The sequence below is a fragment of the Fringilla coelebs genome, assembly GCF_963513975.1.
Source record: "Fringilla coelebs genome assembly, chromosome: 8".
In the NCBI taxonomy this organism is placed as follows: Eukaryota; Metazoa; Chordata; class Aves; order Passeriformes; family Fringillidae; genus Fringilla; species Fringilla coelebs.
The window spans coordinates 2,952,231-2,964,509 of NC_140066.1; the positions used below are offsets into that span (position 1 = coordinate 2,952,231).

General features: G+C 55.6%; 1 protein-coding gene across 1 annotated transcript in view; it reads right to left on the reverse strand.

The window, feature by feature from the left end:
* Positions 1 to 895: 895 nt before the first annotated feature.
* The window catches only part of UNC5B (unc-5 netrin receptor B), a gene marked incomplete at both ends in the record, with an annotated part of 57,244 nt that continues 45,860 nt past the window's right edge, over positions 896 to 12,279 (reverse strand). Inside the window, 15 exons of the mRNA XM_084210468.1 lie at positions 896 to 1,061; positions 1,748 to 1,944; positions 2,028 to 2,192; positions 3,012 to 3,161; positions 3,982 to 4,215; positions 4,404 to 4,572; positions 4,657 to 4,744; positions 5,321 to 5,716; positions 6,038 to 6,232; positions 6,735 to 6,767; positions 7,446 to 7,610; positions 8,273 to 8,440; positions 8,950 to 9,130; positions 9,691 to 9,794; positions 11,226 to 11,369. Of these exons, the coding sequence (XP_084066594.1) occupies positions 896 to 1,061; positions 1,748 to 1,944; positions 2,028 to 2,192; positions 3,012 to 3,161; positions 3,982 to 4,215; positions 4,404 to 4,572; positions 4,657 to 4,744; positions 5,321 to 5,716; positions 6,038 to 6,232; positions 6,735 to 6,767; positions 7,446 to 7,610; positions 8,273 to 8,440; positions 8,950 to 9,130; positions 9,691 to 9,794; positions 11,226 to 11,369 (2,555 nt within the window). The remainder of the gene's footprint in view (positions 1,062 to 1,747; positions 1,945 to 2,027; positions 2,193 to 3,011; positions 3,162 to 3,981; positions 4,216 to 4,403; positions 4,573 to 4,656; positions 4,745 to 5,320; positions 5,717 to 6,037; positions 6,233 to 6,734; positions 6,768 to 7,445; positions 7,611 to 8,272; positions 8,441 to 8,949; positions 9,131 to 9,690; positions 9,795 to 11,225; positions 11,370 to 12,279) is intronic.

The following is a 12,279-nucleotide window of genomic DNA, read 5'->3' on the forward strand; positions in this document are numbered from 1 at the left end:
ATCCTAAAAAGCTCCCCCAAACCACGCCAGGGAAGAGTTCATTAAAAATACCCAGATCTGGATGCACTCTCCCCAGCCTGGACACTAAATCCAGGGCAGCATCCCTCCTTGCAGGTGGAGTGGCACCTGTCATTCCCACTGCCAGGGAAAAGGGAGTTTGCAAGGACAAAAGCCTTGGGAAGGGTCTGAGCTGGCCCTGAAGCAGAAGGATGGGGAGGCACTTCAACCTCTGGACTCCCTGGGGGTCCCAGGACATGTAAACATGTTTTCCTCAACTTGGATCACACCCTTTTCCCTACTAAAGTGTGTCCATTGAAATCTCTCTCTCTGCCACCCTGACCACAGCGACGCTCTTGCTCTCACACACCAAAAAAAAAAAAAAAAAAAATTTATAAATCTGTCTTTTTTTTTCTTCCTATTTTTTTTTTTTTAAAAAGGACACATCCAAAGATCTGGATAATAAATTATTTGCGTTTCCTAAGAAACTTTTTTTTTTTCTTTTTTTTTTCCTTTTTTTTTCTTTCCTATTTGCCTCTTGAAGCTGCCTGAAGCCTTTGACAGAAGTTAAGCCCGGGTTGTATTCATCTCTTCAACGCAGAAATGCTCTTAAAGGAGGAGGAAGGGAACCCAAAAAGAGGAAGGAAAAGGAAAGCCCCCATCCCGACTCGAGAAGCCCTAATTCCTCCCCGTGCCACGAGGAGGAGGAGGAGGAGGAGGAATGCTGTGTAACACTTGGATTGCTTGTAAACGCCGAGGATGGGTCTCTAAGGCTGACAGCGGTGCGGGAGGAGCGCCCTGCCCGCTCAGGACGGATGTGCCTCCCCCTGCCACGGGGGGAGGACCCTTCCTCACCCCCTGTTTGGTCCTCCTGGCCCCCCAGGCGTGGGGAGCACCATCAGCAGTCCCCCTCTGTGGCCATGACCACCAGCATCTCGCTCTTGCCCATCTCCTCTAAGGCACTGGCCAGGGTGTTGAGGTCGCCGTCGTCCTGGTGCTCGGCTTCCCACAAGTCCAGGAGCACCCCGGTGGGGCTGGCTTTGGTGGCAAAGTAGTTCAGGTACCTGAAAGGGAGAAGCAGAGGAGAGGGTTGGGCTGTGGGGCCCTTTGGAGATGGCAGGGGGGAGGATGCTGGACCTGTTTGGAACGTGAACTCGGATGCCGAAGCCCCCGAGAGACCGTGGGCAGATTTTAGACAGAGCGGGTATCCATGCAAAAGCAATGTAAGCTTTGCTTTGCCAAAATGACCCTTTCTCCCTTTGCTCCTGGGGTGAAACCAGGTGGGAATGGCACAGCCATGGTCCCAGGTAAGCAAGGGCCATTCATAGTGACAGGAGACGCAGGACTGTGGCACACATGGATGCCAGAATTGTTTGGGTTGGAAAACACCTTCAAGATCATCTAGTTCCAAACCCCCTGCCATGGGCAGGGACACCTTCCATTATCCCAGGGTTCTCCAAGCCCTGTTCAACCTGGATTTGAACACTTCCAGGGGTAGGGCAGCCACAGCTTCCCTGGGCACCCTGTGCCAGGGCCTCACCACCCCCAGGGGAAGAATTTCTTCCCAATATCTCGTCCAAACCCCTCCTCTTTTAAAATTTAAAATAATATCCAAGGATAGAGATGGATATAACTTTGCAGAGCTGTGTCCCCATTTATGGATGGACCCATACAGCTGGACAGAACCCCACTGGATGTCTACAGCTGGCAGGGGGCACAGGAAGAGAAAGCAAAGCCTGGGGAGACCCACCGGTCCATGGAAAGCTTCTGGGCGAGAAGTCTCCAGTCGTTCCCCCTGGAGTTGGGAGCATCCAGGCTGTTGCAGATCTTCTGCCGGATGGAGAGGGGGATTTTGAAGGCGTAGGGTCCCACCTGGGTGGTGGAGGTGGTGGAGGTGGTGGTGGCACCGCTGTGGTGGGAGCGGAGGGTGTCGGAGGAGCTGCCGTGCTGGAAGAGGAAGGACAGGGTGAGACCTTGATGAAACGTCCCAGCGTGTCCCCAGCTGTCCCCCCCAGCTCCCCTCTGCTCACCTCTCCCAGCGTGACGTGGAGCTGGAAGATCTGCCCTTCCCCTTCCACCTGGCGGACGCAGATCTTGCAGGTGAGCTCGGTGGAGGCCTGGCTGTACCTCTCCAGGGTGAAGGTGCAGTGCAGAGCTCGCTGGCTGCCACTCCAGATGTGGTAGAAGGGGATTTCCTGTGGGCCAACAAAACACGGGCTCAGCCAAGGCTCCAGCAGCTCCCACCTCCTCCAGCCACCCCATGTGGGATGAGGTGGGACAGCAGGACTTTGTGGGAACCCATAAAAGCAGAGGGGTTTGGGGAAGCTGCAAAAGGCAGGTCTCAGACAGAAGAACTGTGATTGGAGCTGAGCAGTAGCCATGAGATGGGTCAGCAGAAAAATTATGTAAGAAGTAGAAAAGCAAGGACAAATAGAACAATGGTCTGTGTATTAGTGCTTGGCTAGAATAACTGCCTAAGCTGCAGAAAAGTTTATCTAGAGAGATATTAGGAAGTTCTAAGCTTAATAATGGAGCTCTGTTGTGCATTGTGGTATAAGGCTCACAAGCAGGTCTTGTATCTGAAATAAGCAAGAATTGTTTTAACCAAAGGTACGTGTGCTTATAGTGGTTGGATGGAATTACTGTCAGTGTGCTTCTGCTTTGTGTGATTGGTCAAAAAACTTATAAAGAAAGTTGTAACATTAAGTTCTTTGTCTGCTGCTTGGGATGTGAGCTGCTGGCATCTTCCCATTGCCATAACCATGGAATGAGAATGATGCTGGAAAATCAAACAGCTCAAGGCACGTTCCCAGCAGTCCTGTCCTGTTGGTGATTTGTACAGAGACCCCAGCCAGCGACAGACCCCACAGAGAGCATCCCACCAAAATACCAGAAAACTGATCCCCTTCCTCCTCTGTCCTTTTGGGAGACAGCTCAGCCCCACGGCCCTGTGGTGCCTGGCTGAGATGGAGCTCCCAGTCTGGAAAGCCAGCTGCCCCAGGCCAGCCCCTCACCTGGTACTTGGCCAGCAGTTTGCTCCTCCACAGCGCGTGGGGGATGTCATGGATGGAGAGGCGCAGGTTGTGGTAGCTGTCCTTGAAGGGCAGGGGCTTGGGCTCCTCCAGCAGGTACCCTCCCAGCGTCCTCTCCAGCTCCAGCACCTCCTGTGGGCAGCAGGACAGGCAGGGTGAGACCCAGGAGAAGGGCAGGGGCTGCTCCTCTGCCCAGCTCCACGCCCAAAGCCAGGATGGAGGCGGGAGAGGGGTTGCCAAGAAGAGCCAGCATGGGGAACAGCTTTTGTCACAGAACTTGCCAGCTCATCTGACACACCAGCCCCACCTAAAACTTGCATTTCCTAATGTGAGCATCCATAAATGCCTCTGAACTCCTTGGAGAACACAAAGATCCAACGCAAGGGTCAGGCACTCCTGACCTGACTCCTGCCACTCCATCTGCTTTTAACACCATCACTTCACCACACCAGCAGCTTTTAGGAGAAAAAGACAGGAGCCAGAGCCCTGCCTACATCCCCACCTAGAGGCACCACATCAATCCCAACAGGATGCACTGCACAAGTCACAGGGAACCAAAGAGCCACAGCACTGTGGGTCCAGGCAGCCAGAGCATCCAAACTCCAGCTTCCCGTGATGCACTCGATGTTATCTATGCCACAAAACCCTTCCAGGGCAGGGACAGACATGGATCCATGCAGGATCCATAAAAAAACTGCCCCATCAGCAGCCAAACCTCTCATGTAACACCTGCAGGAGGAACCCCAGCAGAGGAGCTACACATCACCCTCCCTGTTTCCTTGGCAGAGGACAAGGAAGGACAGGCAAAGCAGTAAACACCTCATTATTTCACTGTGGTCACTTTGCAGGCAGTTGCATCAGGCTGTTCTGCTCCCCAGGGCCAGGCCACCCTGAGAGGCACCAGGCAGCATCCTGCTGCCAGCACAAACAGCTTTGGGAAGGGGATATTTACCTTCAGAGCATCTGGCGTGTCCTCCAAGCAGTAGACCTTGAGGCTGTACTCCAGGGAGGTGCAGACAGTGGGAGCAAAGATGGCCAGCTGGAGCCTCTTGATGGCAGACCTGGAGTAGGACTCCCCCACAAAGACATAGGTGCCAAGCTGGTCCAGCAAAATGTGGCAGGACTTGGCTTCCAGCTGGCAGTAGCAGGGAGTGTTGAGGGTCTCCTCATCCAGGGTGACAACCTCCTACAGAGAGACATCGAGATCGAGAGATGTTGAGAGATGTTGAGAGATGTCAGCCCATCATCCAAGGGGCTGTGCCTGCCCCCCAGGGTCTCTGTGAGAGATGCTGAGAGATGTCAGCCCATCATCCAAGGGGCTGTGCCTGCCCCCCAGGGTCTCTGCTGGCTGCAGGGCCTGCCTTGCCCCCTTACCTCCCAGTTTCCCTGGTGGGACTGTGTTTTCAGCTGGTAGATCCAGTCGGAGGAGCCGACGTCGGCGCAGTGGGGAATGGTCAGGACCACAGGGCGGCACAACAGCAGGCCCGTGGGCCCACAGCTGACTGCAGGGCTCAGCACTGTCTGTGTGCCCTCAGAGGGCAGCCTGGGGAGGGACAGGGGACACAGGTTGGACAGGGAACTCCCTGGTGGCCAGCGAGGAGGGTGGGTGGCCAGCGGGGTGACTTACAGGGCGGTCTCAGCCTTGTTGAGCACCAGGTACATCTCGTAGAACTTCCCCTGGGGGATGGCCCCGTGGGGCACCAGCAGGCTCACCCCTGGAATGGCACAGTCACGGGGTCAGTCACAGGGAATGAAGGAAAAACCACCCTCCAGCCCAGCCAGAGAGCACAGGGAGAGCAGGGAGCCAGGGCAGCACGGAGAGGAACACCCACAGGTCGCAGAAACGTGGAATGCTTTGGGTTGGAAGGGAACTTAAAGATCTCCCAGCTCCAGCCTCCCTGCCTTGGGCATGGACACCTTCCACTATGCCAGGCTGTTCCAAGCCTTGTCCATCTTGGCCTTTCCCACTTCTGGGGATCCAGGGGCAGCCACAGCTTCTCCAGGCTGTCCCATGGCTGCACTGCTTGCCAGGATGAGCCAGGCCAATGCTTTTTCTTCCTTAGGAAGGGAAATCCTAATCTTTGGGGTTTTTTTGCAAAGTGCTGGCCCTGGATCAATGGCAGGGAAAGACCAAGCCAAGCCCAAGGAGGCTGTAACCTCCACCCTGAGATGTCTCACTTGGGAATGGCTTTCTGCCTTCCTTCCCTGAGCCACGTTTGGGACAGCAAAGAGCAGCTCAGGCAGGACAAGACGATGCTCCAGCAGCCACACGACCCCAGCCAGCAGCTTACCTGTGCCTGGCACGGTGAGCCTTCCCCCCAGGTAGCCAAATGTGCCACTGGCACTGTAGCCATGCTCCCGGGGCAGGCTGAGGAGGTGCTGGGAGCCCAGGCCTTTGCTCCTCACGCTGGCAAAGTGGCCGTCCCTGGCCGTGTCCCCCGGGTAGGTGCCGGCGGCGGGGACACCCCCCAGCAGGTCTGTGCCATCGTGCAGCCCCGGCGAGGAGGAGGAGGCGGTGGAGGAGTTGTAGACCTTGATCTTGAGGCTGGGCAGGGGGTCCAGCAGGGGGGAGTTGGTCATGGGGATCTTGTCAGAGGAGTCCTGCAGGGCGTACATGGGGCCGCGGTACACGCCCGCGCTGGCCGTCAGGTCCGGCTGCATGGACGGGTGCAGCAGCTGGGGGTTGTCTGCAGGAGAGCAAACATGGGTGGGATGAGGACAGCAGTGGAAAGAAAGGCATGGAAATACACTGCTTGAGTGGGAGACATCCCAGAATGGTTTGGGTTGGATGGGACCTTCTCATCTCATTCCAAACCCCTGCCATGGGGCACCAGACCAAGCTGCCGTCCTGATTCCCGCCATCAACACCTGACCACTTCCACTTCAGCCTTCAAAAATCAGTATATTCCCTTGGGAAAATGGGACTGGGAGCCCAATGAGGATCCACCCTGTCCTGTGACTTTGTTGCTGCTGGCCCTGAGGCTGGTGAGGACCTCCATGGCTCTTACCATGCCGGGATGTCTTGAAGTTGACGGGGTGGAAGCCTCCGGTCAGAGCGGCCGAGGAGTCCGTGATGTCCGTGTCGAAATCCCGGCGTCTCCTCCGGTACACCACCACCCCCACGGCCATGAGGATCACAATGAAGACAAAAATGGCCACCACCAGCCCGGCGTACAGGGCCACATCGCCCGTGGCCTCCAGCACTGAGAGGGATCAAAGAGAGGGAGGTGAAAAAAGGGGCAGCAGAAAAGCACATCAAGACCCACCATCGCTCCCCAGTCCCACCACTGACTCAGGCATGGGTGGAAGGACGTGCCCTGGGCCTGCTGGAAAGGCTGGCAAGAGGATGGAAAGTGTTTTTCAAGAGTAGGAAGTCAAGAGCAATGCCAGAGAGTGAGATGGACGTGAAGCCCTCAGATCTTTGGAGGACACCTGGCCACAGCTTGTGCAAACTTCACCTGAGCACCAAGGGTCCCAGAAACATTAGGTTTGTGCAGCTCAGGTTCATGAAGCTGTGAGCAACCCTCAGATCCTAACAGAGGCAACCCTGAGGAGCCCACAGGACTTTTGGAGTGGTCTTTAGTTGTTTTATCTTCCCACCCTTTCCTCGCCCAGCTGCCAGGATCCCTGCCATGGATTCAACAGAACAGAACCACAGGAACAAACAAAACAAAAAAAACAAATGGCCATGAAATGAGCACTTACGGTGGCTTTTGGGCTCGTTTAGAATTCTTTTATCTGTTAGGAAAAACAAAGTTAGAAAAGAAAAAGGTGAAGGTGATGATGGGGATGAGATGAAACAGAAAGTGGGAGGTAAGCCAGCCCAGGGTGGGGGATGTGGGAGATCAACATCATTCCCTGGGGCATTTCCAAAACCCAGGTAAAAGCATGGTGGCAAGGACATCCCCGTGCCCAGGCAGTAAAGGGGACAGTGGTGTCACACAGCAGCAGGTGGCAGCATTGGCTGCCTTCAGCATGCCCACTCACAGGTAGCATCACTACTACCATCATTATGGACTTATTTCCCCCAAAAAACACCTTCCAGGACTCAGGAGAGGTGTTTTCACGGTGTGGCTGAGAAACCCCTCCTGCTGCCCTGCCTACCCACAGCCAGCTTTATTCCAGCAGAGACCCCAAACCTACAGGGGCGGGACAGGGGCCTCAGTGCCAGCAGCACATTCAGATCCCCCAAAATCCCCAACAGCTCTTCCTCCAGGTAAGAAATAACTCTGGAAGGGGCGAATCTGCTCGAGAACACCTTTTTAAAGACACCACTTAAAACCCGGGCGGCAGCGGCCGCTCCATCAGCTTGGAGGCAGAGTCAACAACGCATGGCCAAATTCTGGAGCGCCACAGCCGGAGTGGCATCTCCTGTGGCCCGTCCCCATGCCCGTGGCCACCCTGCTGGGTACTCACTGTGCAGGCAGAGGCCATCAGTGCAGTTCTTGGAGTCCAGCAGCACCCCGCTGCAGTCCTTGCCGCCGTTGCGGGGCGCGGGGGCCGCGCACTCGCGGCTGCGCCAGTGGGTGCACTCGGTGCTGCACGCTGACCACTTGCTCCACTCCGTCCAGGCGCCGTCCACTGTGGGCACGGACATGGCAGGATCAGAAAAACCTTCCCACTTTGGGGAAGGTTATCCCAGTGCTCCTAAAGAGCAGCTTGTTCCAGCCCCCTGCCTTGGGCAGGGACACCTTCCACTATCCCATGGTACTCCAAGCCCCGTTCAACCCCTGACCACTTGCTCCACTCTGTCCACGCACCGTCCACTGCAGGCACAGACACGGCAGGGTCAGCAAAACCTTCCCACTTTGGGGAAGGTTATCCCAGTGCTCCTAGAGACCAGCTTGTTCCAACCCCCTGCCATGGGCAGGGACACCTTCTACTATCCCAGCTCCAAGCCCCATTCCACCTGGCCTTGGGCACTGCCAGGGATCCAGAGGCAGCCACAGCTTCTCTGGGCAACCCATGCCAGGGCCTGCCCACCCTCACAGGGAACAATTTCTTCCGAATATCCCATCTAATCCTGCCCTGTGAAGCCATTCTGAATGCTGTCTGTCTCTGTTCTGCTGCCACTCCAGGCCCTTGTAAATAATCTCTCCCCATGTTCCTTGTAGGCTCCCTTGAGGTGCTGCAATTGGGACACCTCAGAGCCTTCTCTGCTCCAGGCTGAACAATCCCAGCAATCCCAACCACAGCCTGGGGTATGGGCAGCGTGGGCATGGCAGTTTCTGAGCCCTCCTTACCTGGGCAGAGGGTGGTGCAGGTGATTTTCTGGAAGGGCTGCCCGTCGCAGAAGGAGCCGCCGTTGAGGGGCGCGGGGTTGGTGCAGGTCCGGGTGCGCTTCTGCCAGCCCCGGCCACAGCGGTTGTTGCACGGAGACCACTCGGACCAGGTGGACCAGCCACCATTCACTGCAGAGGAGATGGAGCCAAATCCATCAGCTAAGCCTTGGGCTGGAGCTAAGCCTCGGGTTCTTACCCCTTCTGTGACCCCCTGTTGCAGCTCAGCCTCATGAGCAGCAAACCACAAAACTCCCTCTCGTGTCACCACCCCGTGCCTGAGATGCTCAAGCCTGCTTTGGTCCTTTTTCTACTTGGAAAAAAATTTTTGTGTCTGGCCCCGGGGAGATCTTTGATTTCATAGCAAAGTTCAGCCAAACACAGCTTTCCAGCTGCTTTGAGAGTCAGAGCATCTGGACCATCTCCATCCACCCTCCTACCCAGCCGAGAAAACACCTCCACCCCCCACCTCAAACTCCTTACTGCCTGTGGAAGCCATCAGAGGCTCCTGCTCTGCAGATACTGGTTATCACCTGACACCAGGCACTAACTGACTCCTACCACTCCCAGGGAGTGCCCATGATCCCCCCCTTGGTTGGGGGGCACAGGCAGCACCAAAGGTGCCCTGCGTGGGCCGGTACCGTAGACGATGACGGCGGCCGTGGTGCTGCGGCGCTTGGCCACGATGTTCTTGGCCATGCAGGTGTAGTTGGCAGTGTCCAGCAGCCGGGCCTGCTTGATGATGAGGTTGTGATCAATGGTGATCAGGAAATTGGTGTCCTGGCTGGGATCGATGACGTCCTCGTTCCTCAGCCACTCCACCTGGCAGGAAAGGAAGGGATGGGGGTTGAGCCGTCACCGAGACCAAAGATGTCCTCGGCGCTTTGACAAGCTTGCTTCTGACTGGATTTATTTCTCCTGGAAACTGGGCCAAAGCAGGCCTGACTGGGGCATGTTACTGGTGTTTTGGCCGAGGATGAGACACTGTGGCTCCCTCCATCACACAGCTCCCAGCAGCTGACAGAGCTGGGGGCAAGGAAAGCTCCAATACCACGGTAGGAAAACCAACCCAAAATGAACTTCCCAGCCCTCCGGTGACTGCTCCCATCCAGACAACCCCCTGGGTGCCTCCTTGTCAGATCCTCCCTCTGAGGCACCTCAGGAAGTGTGGGAGAAGTGTGCTGAGAGGGTGCTGCCCAAAATAAACCATTCTGCTGAATAAGAGCTGACAGGAGACTGGGATGGGATGGGATGGGATGGGAGATGGGATGGGATGGACGGGATGGGATGGGATGGGATGGGATGGATGGGATGGATGGGATGGATGGGATGGATGGGATGGGATGGCACACCCACCATGCATCCCTTCAGGAGGCACTCACCTCAGCCTGTGGGACCCCCTCGGGCGGGCGGCACTGCAGCAGCACCTCCTGCTCCAGTGGGACCTCCTTGCCCAGTGGCTCCTGATCAAAGTTCTTCCGTAGATCTGGGAGGGGAAGGAGAAGCCAGGGGTTAGCAGCCTGCAGCAGGAACAGGGCAGCCTCCAAAACTGGTGAGCACACCAGCACCAAGCACCCTCAGGTCAGGAAGTCCCTCTGGCATAGACAGCCAGGACAAAATGTGCCCTGGGAGGAAGGGCTAAACTCAGCTTATCTATTGTTTCTTCATCCCTCCCAGCAGAGCCCCTCAGGATGTGGGGGACACAGCAGTGTCCTGCTCCAGAGCCTGGGAAAGGAGCAGGAGCATCACTAGATGGTGCTGCAATCCTCTGCTACAGCTCCCAGGCCTCTCCATGTGGCTCCTGAACCCTCTGCACCAAAAAAACACCACGGAAGTGCTCAAGGCCAGGCTCGAGGGGGTTTGGAGCAAGCTGGTCTAGAGGAGGGCGTCACTCCCCATGGCATGGGGCTGGAATGAGGTCAGTTTTAAGGTCCCTTCCAACCCCAAACTTTCTGTGGTTCTCTGAGTCTTTGGTTCTCCCAGCATCCCCCTTCAGCAGCACAGCTGATTCACCACTCTGTTTTGGATAACATGTTGGATTATTACCCCTCTAACAGCCAAATCCATTTGGGACTGGGCAAGCCTGGCTGTCCCCCTGTAGCTCTGCTAATTGAGCAAATTCAGGCGTGCCCAGCCTGACTAACTCTCCTTTGATCAGGCTGACACCCCCAAGGGCAGCTCAGGGCAGTGACATGTGACAGCAGGGACTGGGAGGATGCAGAGTCGCTGAGCGTGCAAGGTGCCATCCGTTGGGTTATTAAGGATAATAAATGTTGGGTTATTAAGGATAATAAAACCCTGGGAAGCGCTGAGCACGCTGCTGGGCACTGTGGCCTTAACCCTGCTAGTGCCACCACCCCTCAGAAACAAAGCTACAGCTGGGGTGGGGAGAGAACACCAGGGTCATCCAGCAGGGATGGGTCATCCCAAACCCATCACAAAGTGGAGAAGGACATTTGGAGATGGGAGTGATGCCTTGTAAGGCTGGCCTAGGACAGAGACTGGATGGAGTTACAGAATAAACAGGGATGTATTAGAAGGATCTCCTCAGTGGATCCACCTCGAGCAGCACAAGAGCCCAGCCAGGGCTGCACCCAAGATGAACCAAAATGGGCAAAAAATGGAAAACCGGTCATGGGGTCACTTTTACAAGTTTTGGCCCATTATTACCACATTGCAATTAATTGCCCAATTACAGCCTTTGGTTATCAAGTCCCATCCTTGTTTTTCTCTCTCCAGCCCACCTCGTTTACGCTCTCGGGCTGAGATTTGGATCATTTGTCCCTGGTCCCCAGCCGGAGCAGGAACTGTTCTGTCCCCCTGCTCTGTGCAGAGAGCTCAGCATCCCTTGATGTGAAGCCCAGAGGCAGGCACTGCAGCAGCCCAGACCCTGGAGCAGACACAGCCCAGCACTCACAGGCGATGCGGACGTAGGCGCGGCGGCTCTTGGTGGTGCCCGCCGAGCTCCAGGCCACGCACTGGCACCAGTAATCCTCCAGGCCAAAGAGCTCCTCCACCTGCTGCCGGGACACCTCGATCTGCACCTCCCTCACCAGCAGCCCTGCAGGGGGACAGAGGCACAGCATCCATGGGTGAGCAGCCAGGAGTGGGGAAACTGAGGCAGCACCCCAGAGCGACCTCTCTGTCCTTAAAGATAATCGTCACTTGTAATTGTTCTAATAAATCTCTTCCCGAGAGAGCTGGTGGAGAACTGGGCAGGTGAAAAAATGTGTGAGTGCCCCGTTGTTTCCCTAATTTGTACCTTAGGGGTTTACAAAAAGAAGCCTTTTCAGATTGGCCAGTTGCTCCCTGTACCATAATATAATCCTTTTCCCACGGGCACCGGGGTTTTATTCAGTACTGAGAATGTTGATCCTGTATCAACTAAAAGTTTTACCCTCTCTCCTTCTTCCCCCAGCCTCACTGTTATAACCAGGGGATTCTCTGGGGTAGGATCTCCCAGTCCCCTTCAATCCCCTTTGACACCAGCAACCATCCTTCTTCCCTTGTCCCTCCTCCCTTTGAGACATTCATTTTTCCAGTGCCCAAACTCTCTACACCATGCACATTGATCTTTGCCCAGCCAGGATGGACCTCCCTGGCTTCACCAACTTTTCCTTCCTCCTCCTTTCTACTGCCATAAATTTCTTCATATCCTGCTTATATGCTTCCTCTCTATTGCTATATACTCTCCATGCCTCACCTACTAATTTTCCTCTGTTTTTTACATCAGGCCCTTTTAATTTCTGAAGTGTGTGCCTAACACCCACTGTTGATTGACCCAAAATTAAATGTACTGGTTGCTGGATTCACACATTTTCTCTAGGATCCAGTGGCGCATCGCGTCTCCATCACGGGCAAAGCTGGAGGACGGAGGCTTGGAGGCTTCTCCTCTGGGCTTGGCAGAATCAGGGAGACTGCTCCCTCTGGTTTGGGGGTGAAGCCAGGGCTATGGATCATGTGGAAGTGCC